A 14,583-nucleotide genomic window follows, 5' to 3' on the forward strand; every position below is an offset into this window, starting at 1 on the left:
AATATCGAAATTAAAAGATTCTACTTTTTGACAGGTTTAAAGAAAATTTCATGTTACAGTTAATATGACTCATTCTGTGGACGCTTTATATATGTTTATAAATATTTATACGCATATATGAAGTGTATATGTACGCATATATATATGTATATTGCTAAACTTATGTCACGCATAATGAAGTTTAAGGAAGGGATTAATCAGTGGGCCAACAAACGAATCCGTAGACTAGGGTGAACTTGTGTATTAATTGTATGTCGTTTTTAAAATTAATGCGTCGCACAATTTATATCAGCGCAACTATGGTTTTTCGTTAAGCGATCATAAAATGATAATAACAACATCGGTGTTATTTTCAAAAAGAAAAAAAACATAAGTACCTTTACACAATTACGTTTACGATAGTGCAGAGTGAGTTGTAATTTGTATTATTTATTTTTTTATAATAAATTCTAAAGTTATCAAGATTAAACTAAAATGAAGTGACATACTTCACTGATCATGTTTCTTTCTAACACGCGTCAAATCGTAATATCATTCTAATAATTTTTGGAATAAGTATTACACAGACTGTAATATAATTTTCTTGAATATTTTGAGTAAACAATCTATATTTCAAAATTTGGAACAATCCTATTGTAATATTTGATAAATATTTTGTTTTTAAGGATAACTATGAGATATGCATTCCCAAAATAAGTCTGAGCAGCTGATGCATATTTTTAAGTAGAATTTGTGGGCAGTGATGCTAGGAATCATTAGAAGAAATAGAAAAACGTATCATTTTTTTCTAAATTCTTTGTTGCTTTAAAATAAAAAAAAAATGTTAAAATATTTTATTTCAGCTAACTCACTCTGTATACATTCGTAATTATTAGGTTGTATCATAACAGATTGATAATTTGATAATAATTATGTAATTAGCTGCTTTTATATTAAAAATATATCATCATTTTCATCAAACTTCAAATGATCATATCAGACTATGTCATATCAGACTATAACTAACGACCATCTATTTTATATTAAAAACATAGATAAACCATTAATGTTGTCTTTTTCATGAAACTTTAAGCTTCAAATTGATATACCATGAATGCTATTTTGCCATACGTTTCACATGATATGATGCAGCCTAATACTTTAACCTGACACGAATGATAATTTTTCCAACGGTGCTGTTGATTGTTGCACGTCCAATTCTACATACACCGAGCAGCGTCTTAATTACATTAAAATAAGGGTGTTATTCGTTGATATGTGTTCCTTGTCGGTGGATGTTCTGTTAAGTCAGGCGACGGTTTTATGTGTATACCGATATATAGATAAGCCGCGACGTACTCGTTACATCAACATCAAACATCGACGAACGTTTGATCAACGTTCCAAGATATATCGTCCACTTCGAACATTTTTTCTGCTTCCGGTATATCTTTTCTCTACATGGGCAATAGGGCTCGAACGACACGTATCTCTTCGCTGTAGCCAACACACAACATATTTGTAACTTATTCTTATTCTACACATACGGCACTCATGTCTTAACATTCACACGACAAAACGTCGGCCCCGTATAGTAGATTGATAAATAACCTTATTATCAGTAGGGCTTACTATCGTTCATGCGTTTATGGGTCCATTGTGGATTCACTGACACACACTTCATACTATAATATATTATTTTTTTATTGTTACGCGTGTGTGTTGGTTGAATTCGTAATGTGCCTTTTTGTTCTTAGATGTCACAATGTAGATAAAAGATTGAGCATGATATTGGTTATGGTGAAGTTTTGGTACACGATGCAATAACACATTTTAGACGAGTATTTTGTCTAACTTAATTAGCATTAGCAAGAGTATGCGATTATCGCGACACATTGCACGTAGAATTAACACGAATTAGCGACGAGTTCTTGTGCTTGTGATTTGGATTGCAAGGTCAACGAGCCTGCACTCTTTTACGTATTTCATCTAATTCTTGTTACATTTTGTCGTTTCTTTTTTTTTTTTTTTGGTTTTTGTTTTTATTGTATATTGATTAATCTAGCACAGATAATTTGTCATATGTGTGTGTGCGTGTGCGTGTATGCGCGTGTACATAGTTGTGGTTCGATCACATTAGTCGGCTAAAATGACTCACTCCAATTTCTATCGCAGCTCCGGTAAGTTTAGTCCACATAATTAATTACACATTGTGTACGCGGATGTCAGTGATATCATGATCTTGTGGTTATCGCGAGGGTGATTGAAAAAGTTTCGTGAGGGAACATTGGTGAAAATCGATTTCTATCGATGTACGGTTCTTATAGGTAAAAATTTGAATTTTCTAAATTTTTCTATTTAAACTATTTTTTGAATTCGGTGTTTAAAGATTTTAAAATTTAAAATTCTAAATTTTTTAATTTCTCAAATGCAGCATTTCAAATTTTCTAAATCCAATATTCTGTTTTTTAAATTTTCTAAATCCGAGGTGCTAATTTTTTATTTTCGAAATTCTTTATTAAATCCAACATTTGACTCAGAAACGTGGCTGAACTTTTTCAATCACCCTCGTATTTTTGTTAATTGTTAAATATTCGTTGTTCTGCAACAAACGAGTGAACCTTTTTTCTAAATTCTATTACAATTACATTTCGTCAGGTTTTCAAATAAAAGATTATTGTTACGGAAGCAGACTAAACTGGTACAAAAAGAGCTGAAATTTTGATTTCGCAACGATATTTACGTTTTTCTCTCTTTAACCAGCTGTTATTTTCATATTTTTTCAACATGCAAAATCACTGTTAAAGAAAAAAAAAAAATGGAAAGAGATAAAAATGTAATGAGATCGTTAGTCAGTCGAGACACATGTATAATATATAGAGCGTGTACACGGTAGTTGCTTGTAAATCTTTCGTCTTTCAATCGTTTCCGATTTAACGAGAATTGAATCTAATTTGTTCGTTGTGTTGGCAGACATATTGTCGTGTGTGGACACATCACCTACGAATCAGTGTCGCATTTCCTCAAGGACTTTTTGCACGAGGATCGCGAGGACGTCGACGTGGAAGTTGTCTTCTTGCATAGGTATGATCCATCGATTCATTATTTTCATTTCCCCTCTCCCATTCTCATTACATCGTTTAATTAATAAAAACCTGTATAATCAATCTATATTAGTTTTTATAAAAGATCAGAAATTTAAGAAATATTCTGTTGGATGATATGTGAAAATAAGCATATCATCTTTGAAATAAAAAAAAATTAATCTGTAGAATTTTTTGTTACGAATTCTCATATTTAATGCTTGTTTATTTTTGGCAAAACACTTCTTTGTACATTCGCAATCGTATCAGGTTTCTCCAGAAACAGTAATGATATCCTGAGTTCCATCTTTCCTCGTAGACATCCTCGAGGAGGATGAGTGTACATTGATTATACAGGGCATCCTCGACACGTTCACTTCCACTCACTCGATATCGCGTGTTACCACCCTCTCATATCCTACCCCCCTAATCATCCAAATTTCAATCATCAAGATCTCAATTGTATCATCACTGAAAAGTTACGTTCATATCATTTTGATTCACACATTACCATGTCGACTTTGACTACGTTAAGTACAGTATTAATTAAGTAAGTCTGCTACTGTAATGATTATCGATAAGCAGTCAGGAGATAGTCAATGTCTAGAAAGTTATGAATAATAATCAGGGTGTTAGGTGTACTATTTAAGCAACTTGTTCTGCGGTTATGCGACTAAAGATGATCAGACTTGGTTCATCTTGGGTTTTCGATATTCCCTTTGAAATACACAACCAGAATCCCAGTTAATCTGCTAACGACCAGCTGCGATGGAAAGTATTGAAAATACAGAGAAGGATAAACCAATGGGCTGCCGGTTGAAATAAGTGAGGTCTGATCGTCATTGTCGTAAGGAGTGATCTATGTTTCCAGGAAAGAGCCAGATCTCGAATTGGAGGGTCTCCTGAAGAGGCATTACACAACCGTGGAGTTTTTTCAGGGCACTATGATGAACGCTGTGGATCTGGAACGTGTCAAGGTACCCCTTCTGAAACCCATAGAAACAACCATCATACGATATAAAACAATACCAAGCAACCTTTATACATATCATATGTATTATACCTTTTATAGCCCTTTTGCGTGATCGCTCGTGCTTCTTATTTTCTTGCAGTTATTTAGGTTATTTGCGCGAGGTTATACGCCTGAAAGTAACACGATTTTTTCTAGCCATCGATCGATGTAGACAACTATATTATTATGCATTTACATTATCTTTATTATTATTATTATTATTATTATTATTACTGCATTATATTATTATGATACATATATACAATCTTATGGATACAATTGCCATTTATATGTTATGGAGTTAATTCATTTTACTGGGGAATATTGTTATGCACGTACACCAACGTGGGGTTGATGTTACCGTGGGATACGCTGAAAGTTCTGAGAATTTTCTAATGGAATTACTTGTCTACGCCATCTGATGGAAGGTTTGGGTGAAAGTTTAATGAAATTGTCAGTAGATTTTCGTTTCAACTGTAATTTTCAAAATTTTAATTTTTTTTTTCACTGTTTGATTATTACACTATATAGCCATCACCGTATTTACTGCTATCATTTTTTTTTTCAATTAACTCTCGGACGACGGACCATGGAGAGAGCCCCAATTTTAATCTAATTTGTATTTCAAATTATTTTCATCTCTCAAATTTTACACTGTTCCTTTGAAAATTATTATTCCCCGATTGACCCAAACTCCGTTGTTCAAGGGTTAAACATTTTTTCACACACTCAGAACGTTCACAGATCAAAGTTTCAGTTATTTCATAATTGCTTCACATGTTGGTGTATGTACATAGTACACGCACATATGGAATGTTCGAAAGGCAAGCAGCAAATTAGAATATGCATATTTTTCGTATAGAAAGAAACACAAAATTTCTTTAGCATTCAGCAATCTATTATGTTTCTGAAACATAAGCAATTATAATTGTGTTATTACACGACTGCGTGACTCTTATGTCTAGTTAATTTCATTAATGGCCACCAGATGTCTCACTGTTTCGTTTCTTTCTCGCAAGTGCTCGCCCTTAACTTCGTCTCTACTTACAGAACGAAAAGGAATTAGGTGATCAAACTTTGCTATGTTATGTTTCAACAAGGTGGCATTCGATAACAAAATGATGAAGAAATTTTGGAACGCACATGTTTTAAAGTTGCTGCTTATTTTTAGGCCACTCTGTACGTGTCAAATTATACAAAATATATATGTACAAATTTATTACGTAGAAAGCAACCGCCTGCGACTGCATGGTATGCTGTAATGAGCTATGGAGTCGAATCAGCGTGCAGTAGAGACTTACTTAGATTTATTATTATACATTATATTCCTGCGTTCTTGGCTTACGAAAGAGACTTCTAATACATAAAGAAAAATTTTTTTTAGAAAACCAACAATGGAAATCGTATAATGATCTGTTATCTTGATCGTCTCTCGAGTGCCAAGTACACAGGACCTTATTACACTTAAGTCACTATTTACTTTATAAATCATATCTCCGACTTCTGACGGTCTGCTGAACGATATGTCGCAAAATATGGCGGCCTTCGACATCAGAGGTGAATGTTATTTATAAAAAGAAACGTATGATTTTGTCGGGCCTGTGCCATTTAGGAAGCCACCAGATCTCGAGTTGGAGGGACTATTCAAACGGCATTTCACCACCGTGGAGTTCTTTCAGGGGACCATCATGAACCCAATTGATCTGCAACGGGTCAAGGTGAGTCTTTTCCTGTCCATCAAACAAAATAAAAAAAGATTCCTCGTCCTTTCGATACGTTAAATAAACGTGTGATTCCATCGATCGATTGATATGAACTTGTGTATTATTCGGCTGATCGCCATCTACGTTTCTTTCTATTGTCTCTATCTTTATATTCAACGTCCCTTTATCGTCCATTAAGCTGTCGTGTCTCCCTCGTTGTGCGAAAAGCAGTTCTCATGACGTGATGTACTTGTATTTTGGTCTTCACGCTTCTTGACATTGCATTAGGAATGCTGTAACCCTGTGATTGTATTCTCTGTAATAGCACCCATATGAAATTCTAATAATCATTCGAATTCTGTTAGGTTTTTGTAATTTTGAAATCTTCAATTTTTTTTTCTCTTTTTGGCTTTAAACAAATTCTGTAATACTGACCTTGAAAAAAATTGTCCAATTCTTATCTAAAGTTTACCTGTTTTTACACACCTCAGGGTGGTGTACCATTTTTAATGGGAAGTGTATGTCCTGCTTCGTAAAAGGATGAATTACTTTAGGAAATCTTAGTAATCGTTAAAATAAGGAAAGGCTGTCATAGTTACTGCTTCATAGTAGACTCTCGTTATATTGCCACTTCGCATAGATCTACAATCATAATAGTGCTACTTTTCCACCATCGTGACCTACGAAAGTATAATTCTATCTCCCTGCCTCTTCCTCTCAAATCAGAGCTTGGAAGTTTGAAAAATGTTGCCCTTCTGCCACCCCATTTGCAACGATGTAACGAGAGTCTACTGTAATAGGTAGTTAATTCGAGAACCATTGTTATACAAAAGGACCAATGCTGTTGTTCCAAGATGGTTGTTGCCTGTTTGTTCCCTTTTGTGCACATTAACGATGTTTCGTAAAACCTATGTTTGCTTTTATGTCTCGTCAACCTGTAACAGTTCATTCAGACCGAATTGAACGAATGTCATTTTGTGATGTCAGATTCCATACGAGCTTAAATTCAATCTTTCATTAAAAGGATCTTCGTGAAACGTCACGTATCGCCTATAAAATTGTACCATTAATTTGTGTAAAACGAAAAAATATATAAATCCCTTGAAAGTTATTTACACCTGATGGATAAATCTATGCCTGCTGTCGATTCGAATGGGTAAGTGGTTGCGGATAGAATTTTTAAATAAATAATTTTAAGAATTCTTATCTATTGAAAATTTAGATTTTTTTTTTTTTTTTTCAAAGACACTCTGTCGTGATTATTTATTAAACATATAGATTTTGCATTTGAATAATGAAAGCAGGGCTACCTGCTTGGCTATTTATGCAATATCGTTGAATTTAAGTTTGATTGATAGTATGGCATGTTACGGCATAATATGAACCTTACTCTTAATAATTCACTGTTTAGTTAATGTTTAGGTGTTATGGAATGCTGCAGAAATTTGCTTTTCTAGTTTTATTGTTATCGATAGGCTGAGAATGCGTCGAAGGTATTTATTGTAAAACAAAGAGTTGAATTATTTAATGGGTACATAAAATCAAAATATTGAGCGATCATTGGCTCCACATTATTTTTGTAATTTTATGATTATCATAAGTTATATCTTAGAGTATATGTTCTTAATTATTTATACCTACGACGCACATTAAACATGAGCCTTTAGTTACCATGTATTTGCATTTTCTGCATATTCAGTATATTGTAGACCATTTCTTTATTAACCCTTGAACAGCTGAGCCTGGGTCAATCGTGACCCAAACTTACAAAATCTATAAAACAAACGATTAAAATTAAATGCATAATTTTCAAAGGAACAGTGTAAAATTTGGGAAATAAAAATATGAAATACAAAGTTACGTTAAGATTGTGACTCTCTCCATGGTCCGTCGTCCGAGGGTTAAAAACACACTTTTCTTTAAAACAATCACCTACCTAAATGAAAGGTGCACTTCTAAAGTCATTATTTTATTAGATTATTTCTATTAAAAACACAGTATTTTGGTTACTATTTTTGTAGGGTAAAAGTAATAAAATAATATAACTTTATTATTTATTTTGCCACGGTTCCTTTGTTCAAGAACAATTTTTATTTTGCTGTTGCTAATTGACCATCATCCCTTCCAAACAAAATTCTCCTCCATCGATGGTTTATCCAAGGTAACACATGGTACAAAGTATTTCAATTGTCTTTTTTAGGTCCACGAGGCAGATGCGTGTTTGGTACTGGCGAACAAGTACTGTCAGGATCCAGACGCTGAAGACGCGGCAAACATTATGCGCGTTATCTCCATCAAGAACTATTCGGATGATATTCGCGTTATCATTCAGTTAATGCAATATCACAACAAGGTATTACTCTTGAAAATTATTCAAGATCTATTCTAACTTATAATTATTTCACCAGTTCAGTATACCTAGTAACGATAGTATATTCCATTAGCCTTCTCCTACCACTCTAGTACACTATACTACTTAAGAGTACTCTACCACTAGCCTTCTCCCACTACTCCAGTATATCATATTACTTACTTTACTACTTGGCTTTCTTCCACCACTTCGGTATACCATATTACTCACTCTACTACTAGCCTTCTCCCACCACTCCTGTATACCACATTACTCACTCTACTACTAGCCTTCTCCCACCACTCCTGTATACCACATTACTCACTCTACTACTAGCCTTCTCCCACCACTCCTGTATACCATATTACTCACTCTACTACTAGCCTTCTCACACTACTCCCACCACTGAACAAAGTCAGTTTTAGCAAAAATATCTCAGTATTTATTAAAATTTATCAACTAAAATTTTGATTAATTGATTAATCTAATATGTCGTCTGTTTCAGGCCTACTTATTAAACATTCCATCATGGGACTGGAAACAGGGTGACGATGTGATATGCCTGGCCGAACTGAAGCTGGGTTTCATCGCACAGTCCTGTCTAGCGCCGGGTTTCAGCACGATGATGGCCAATCTTTTCGCCATGCGTTCCTTCAAGACGGTCAGTAATATGTTGTCCTACGGCAGACAAACTAAAAAAAAAAAAAAACTTGCCGTCTTTATCATCTATGCATGTGTGAATAAAGTTCCTTAGGGTTTATCACGGTTCAGATGTTCACAGTGATCGCGCTACCGACTCTGCTGCATTCTTGTTTTTCGCGAAAATTTTGCTTTTTAAGAAACACGATATACCTTGAATCTTCTTTTTTCCGACGCGTTCGTTTAAATACGAGGATAAAATGAACGAAAGACAATCGTTTCACTGTGGACAAACACGCGAATCCGTACATGCATAGGAGCGTGTGTAATTTAGAAATGGTTGGTTGATTGGTACCAGTCGCCCGATATGCAGGCTTGGCAGAATGACTACCTTCGTGGAACCGGAATGGAGATGTACACCGAAACACTGAGCCCTACCTTCATTGGAATGCCCTTTGCAAAGGCCACTGAGTAAGTCGGTCCAATCCAACATCCAGCAGACACCTGCATATCTGATTCAAGAGACGAGATCTGTGGTTCCGCTCGTTTTTATTCTCTCCGTATATGATTAATATAATAACAGATGCAATTTTTAGTTTTATCTTTATTTTGCTCGTATCAAATGTTTTCTGCACAACTTACAAGGAGAAGGCTACAATTTTGGGTTACAAATTTCGATGAAATTTTTAGAAAATGTAGCAGGCTTCTTAATTTTTACAAATCACCCCCTATATTAAGACAGATGTTCAACAAATTTTTAATTATTTAATTTGAAAAATTTCTTCCGTCGTTTTGTTGCTATAATTTCTAAAGATTTTATTAAATTTGAAGGTACAAAATTGGATCATCTCCTTATTGGTATATTTGATTACTAATAAGTTCAAGAGGTCATGAAACTCGAAAAATAAATAAAAATGATAGGCTCCAAAAGTGAAAATATTACTGTCAAAATTTAGCAGTAGATTCTCAAGTTAAAATAATAAATAGCTTCTTTAACATAAATTTCAATGTTTCATGGCTTCTCGTTTATCATAACAGATTTACCTAATTAACCCAAGTAAGACTTTTTATTAAAACAATTAACAGTTTTTACTAAAATGATCATTCTATCAGTAGGAAACAGTCTACGTTATGTCAGAATATCATGATAAAATAGAAAAGATAATTTGATGGAAAAATAGCACGGCAGGACTGGCTTTACCAATGGTCGAAAAAAAAAAAACTTTCTTCATTTTGTAAATATTCCTCTATCTCTCTGTGGCTCCACTTTACGATCGTACTTGCGCTTTAATGATCGTACAACCTCGAATGGCAGGTCTAAAAATGCCTTTTCAGAAAAGCACGTATAGTTCGTTTGGGAGTTTTCAATACTTGTTTGAGAAGTACACGGACTCGGTCGACCGTTTCACACTCTTTTTATGCACGCGTTAACGACGGCGGAATCACTTGAGAAGGGTCCGTAGTCTCTTGAATCGGAAAGAAAAAAAGGATAAAGCTTCGCCTACGCTCTGTCTTTCACTATGCTCCACTCCGCTATATACATTGTATGGACTATATTCTATTTATACATATATATGCATATACAGGGTGTTCCCGGGAGTGATTCCACGAAATTTCAAGATATTCCTTCAAATTCACCAAAATTTTTAAGTACTAATAATTTCTAAATATCACAGCTCTTAGAATATACAGAATATTTTTTTATTTTAACCCTTTTTTTTACCAATTTTATTAGCAGAAGTAAAGGTACTTCCGTGTCCACTTGCGAATGACTGTTGATTAAAATACAGTAACATTAAAAATGATATTAAAATTGTTTGAAGGACCTAGGATATCGTGTACCGCTAACTATGAAGCATTACTAAAAAAAAATAAAATTTATATTTATTACTGCTATGATTCCATTCTGGTAAAATTATTTTAATTAGAAAAAGGTCTTAAAATTTCGTGGTGATACTTGTGTGGTACATACTGTGTGCACACATACAGAGTGTCTATATTATTCTTGTTCAGCGTTTTTCTGTTGATTGACAAGTATATACAGAAATGAAAGAGCCTGCAATTTATATTTAACACTTTGTCATCCATAAAATATATTATAAAATTATTATAATATTAATGTGATACTCAGAGTGGGAAGTTATTGTTTCTGAGGCTCTAAGGGCGAGCCAATTGAGATTGTGCCAAGAGAATTTTCAAAAATCCTGGTAACAGTGTAGTGGTTACGTTACTACTGACCTGGGTGGCCTGAGTTAATTACAGTGAGGTCAGAGGTCGTACATATATAGAAATAGATCGTTGAGTAAGGATTTCCAGGAAAGTTAAAAACAAAATTCAGGTCAATATATCTTAGTTGTAATTTTTAGTGCAACATTTTCCTCCTCTGCTTATTCATTCATCGACTTGTCAGTTAAAAGAAGAACACTGGGTAATAATAATGCAGACAGCCTGTATGATATATGAACATATCAATTATATTGTACAATATCGTATCTGTGCTCTACACTTAAGCGATGTAAGCCACCCCTCAACGCTTCAATAACGTTTCTATACGTCCACTCTTTTTCTGTGATTTCTAATTACGGTTCAGGCTCGATTTGGGTATCGTGGATCGAAGAAACATGGATGAATAATTCACTATTTTTAAGTAGAATGATATTACGAACATGTAAAAAATAAATTGGTCCAGTCGGTTCAGATTTTGATCCAGTCGGTTCATGGAGTTAAATATTTTTCTTCTCAAGCTTATTAAATTACTTTTGTTATGATCGATTTAAGATTTAATTTTTCTTTATCCATCGATCCGAAATCCGCCATAACTTAATCGAAGGCTGACCGTAATTAGAACAAGTATTAAAGCAAATGGAAGATAGGTAAGCATTAGGACACCTAAGCAGTAGGTTAACGACTTCTCTCGTCTTGAAAGGTAATTTTGTGGTCATGAAAGGCACATCACTTTCATATCAATCTTCAAGGTTGTAGGGCTCTATTATAAATGAAATCTGGAGAAAACTCATCCATGAATATTAGCCTGTCATTAGGGATGAAATGACAAGATCCTGTTGGAGGATGTAGTTAGGCATTTCACAAAACAGTGATTAATTCCGTTAAACAATACCAGGAACATGTTGCAAAAAAGATGATCAGAATCATAAACCTTCAAGAATTTCTTTGGCCTCTTTTCGGATCTGAGGGAAAGAAGAAGAGGAAATAGGATACAGCCGAATGATGCATAGATAATAAAGATCGAAGAAAATTGAATGTCACCGTGATTCTCAACTTGGAAAAAATATTATTTTTTTCTCGGCTTTAAGTGAGATAGTCTGTTCTTGTTTGCCTGCACGACGAGAAGCAGACCACTGGTCAGCGTCCGTCCTCGTGTCAGGTCAATCCAATGTATTTTGAAAGGTTTGATGACGTGGGGCCCTGATTGGTTGGTGTTTCAGTCGCCGGATACTCAGGCATGGCAGAATGATTACCTGCAGGGCACGGGCTGCGAGATGTACACGGAAACCCTCTCCCCGTCCTTTACCGGGATGACATTCCCCCAAGCCAGCGAGTAAGTTCTCGCTGCCATTGGCTGACACGTACACGCAAATTTTTCGATACAACAACAACATTTTATACCTTTTAGACAGAACACATACATATGTACTCTGTTTCAAAAGTAATGAGACTATATTGCACTTTCAAAAATTCAAAAGTTAAATTTAATTAAAATTAAAATTTAATTTTTTAAACAATTAAAAAATTAAATTAAAGACGTGATACTTCTTAAACCGTACTCATATTATTTATTTGGAATATCAATTTGAGTTATAAAGCAAGCAGTCTCATCACTCTTGGAATAAACCAGCCATTAGACACTTATCAGCGCGCAACAGTTCATTATAAATAAAATAAAACGACACACATATACTCATACCAGAATACTTTAGAGGAGATTTGAGTGCGAGATTTTGTTTTTTGCCTGTCTGTATCGTTGATCTCGCACACTATATTTTTTGTGTATCTCTGACATTCCATTGTGTACACATGTACATATAACCACATACTCGTTCGTGGATGCGAATGTCACCCGTCACCTAGGATTTTTTTCATCCTTTTGAACGTTTCTTCCTCTATAGGAATCTTTTTTGGCTAGCGTAGTTTGACTATGTTTTGTTGGTATCTTGGATGTATCTTGAAATTTTACACAAACTTCGTCGAAATGTATTTTTACCAGTACCATTTTTTACTTCTTTTGTTTTTTAACGAATTTTTCGATTTTAGCAAATAATTTTTGCATCAATCTTTTTATACTGCCGTAGAAGTAGTTAGTACTGATTTTGAATAAGGTTCGTGCAGATTTCTCGAGCGACATATTTTTGTAGATAATAAATTAATTAATTTTAATGATAAAGCGATGATTATGAAAATAATGCAAGGTTTGACGAAGTCTGCATACCTTCTATAAGGTACTATTTATATCATTGATATTTTCACAATTCTTTATCACATAAAATAATATATATTTTGAGATAAACACTATTTTTTGAAAGGATACGTGGAAAAAAAGGGTCTCCTTTCCATTTGATCCTGACCACATTGTGTGCTCGTAGATGTTAACGTTCTAGTTTTCTCTTAACAAAACATGGCGTTGTACACGCATGCCTGATGCTCTTTGTTTAAACAAATTTGTTAAACAATGTTATGGAAAATTTCTTAAGTGAATTCGTGATTTTATGTTACAGTTACATACGTTATTTAGTGAATGTATTCTACTATTATTGTTCATTCAATGAAGTTCCATAAGTACCAGTGACACGTACAGGAAACAATAGTTTTATTTAAATTTAAAATTGTTTTATACATACGTAGTTGAGTTACAAAAAATATTTAACAGCAATAATATTCTATAATATAAAATTATGTGAATTTTACTGGAGCACATAAAATTAAATTAAATTACATTACATTTATACGAACGAATATCACGTTTGTTTGCTATTTTATTATATAATTATTCCTCTTTACTTCATTTTTGCACCGTATTTATTACATGCACTGTTAGCCTCTAATGCTGGGCACGGTTTTAAACAATAATCGAATTACATGAAAAATAAATTTAATTAGTTTACATATCTACACGAACAATTCAAATGATAGGATAATATATGTAGATAAAAAATCTCAAATTTTATTAATAAAAATTAGTATCTGATTAAGGTAATTAAAATTAATTTTATAATATTTTGTTAACATACTGGATTGGTACAAAATATTCCTTTTTATCTCAAATTTACAGATTGAAGATCTTATTTTATGCTGTCCCTATTATTTGCGTGTGTTAAGGTTCTTAATTTCGCCCAGACTTTTATCTACTGATTTTGCACAGTGTGTAGTTTTGTTATCACGAGTGTTTACGGATACATACAGTTCACCAAATCGCCAGCCATTTTTCTCTATTTAAATTATTAGATCTCTTCTTGCCTATATTACGCCTTATAATTAATGTCACACTTTATAGCAACAGGAGTAATTAGTTCTGTTGGTCTCTTCGTCGAGTTTGGGATTAGAGTAGGATTTTAGAGCAACTAGTTTAGAAAACACTGAATTTCTTCCATCTTTCGCATGATTTGAGCTATTAAATATTAATTACCTTATTATCTCGTATATTTCCCTAATTAATGCTTGCTGAGGTGCTTCATCTGCATGTTGTGTTTGGTGTTTTCTTTATGGCAAAACAGAGCCTTGCAGAATTTCAATTTTAATAACAATAAAATAATGTTAAGTACATATTTAAAAAAAAACGCTCTATTTTGTTATGGATGTTTG

At 33.7% G+C, this 14,583-nt stretch overlaps 1 protein-coding gene across 32 annotated transcripts in view; it reads left to right on the top strand.

Annotated features, from left to right (window-relative positions):
- LOC114876601 (calcium-activated potassium channel slowpoke) overlaps nt 1-14,583 on the top strand; it is a 67,106-nt gene that overhangs the window by 30,502 nt on the left and 22,021 nt on the right. For 16 of the 32 annotated variants that reach the window (XM_029188285.2, XM_029188312.2, XM_029188279.2 and 13 more), the window contains exons 7-11: nt 2,953-3,063; nt 5,687-5,792; nt 7,978-8,130; nt 8,633-8,788; nt 9,125-9,237. In XM_029188285.2, the coding sequence (XP_029044118.1) occupies nt 2,953-3,063; nt 5,687-5,792; nt 7,978-8,130; nt 8,633-8,788; nt 9,125-9,237 (639 nt within the window). Of the gene's footprint in view, nt 1-2,952; nt 3,064-3,933; nt 4,040-5,686; nt 5,793-7,977; nt 8,131-8,632; nt 8,789-9,124; nt 9,238-12,212; nt 12,326-14,583 lie in introns of all 32 variants that reach the window. The other 16 variants (XM_029188303.2, XM_046287983.1, XM_029188302.2 and 13 more) reach the window with 4 other exon arrangements.

The sequence above is a fragment of the Osmia bicornis genome, chromosome 11, assembly GCF_907164935.1.
Source record: "Osmia bicornis bicornis chromosome 11, iOsmBic2.1, whole genome shotgun sequence".
Taxonomy (NCBI): Eukaryota; Metazoa; Arthropoda; class Insecta; order Hymenoptera; family Megachilidae; genus Osmia; species Osmia bicornis.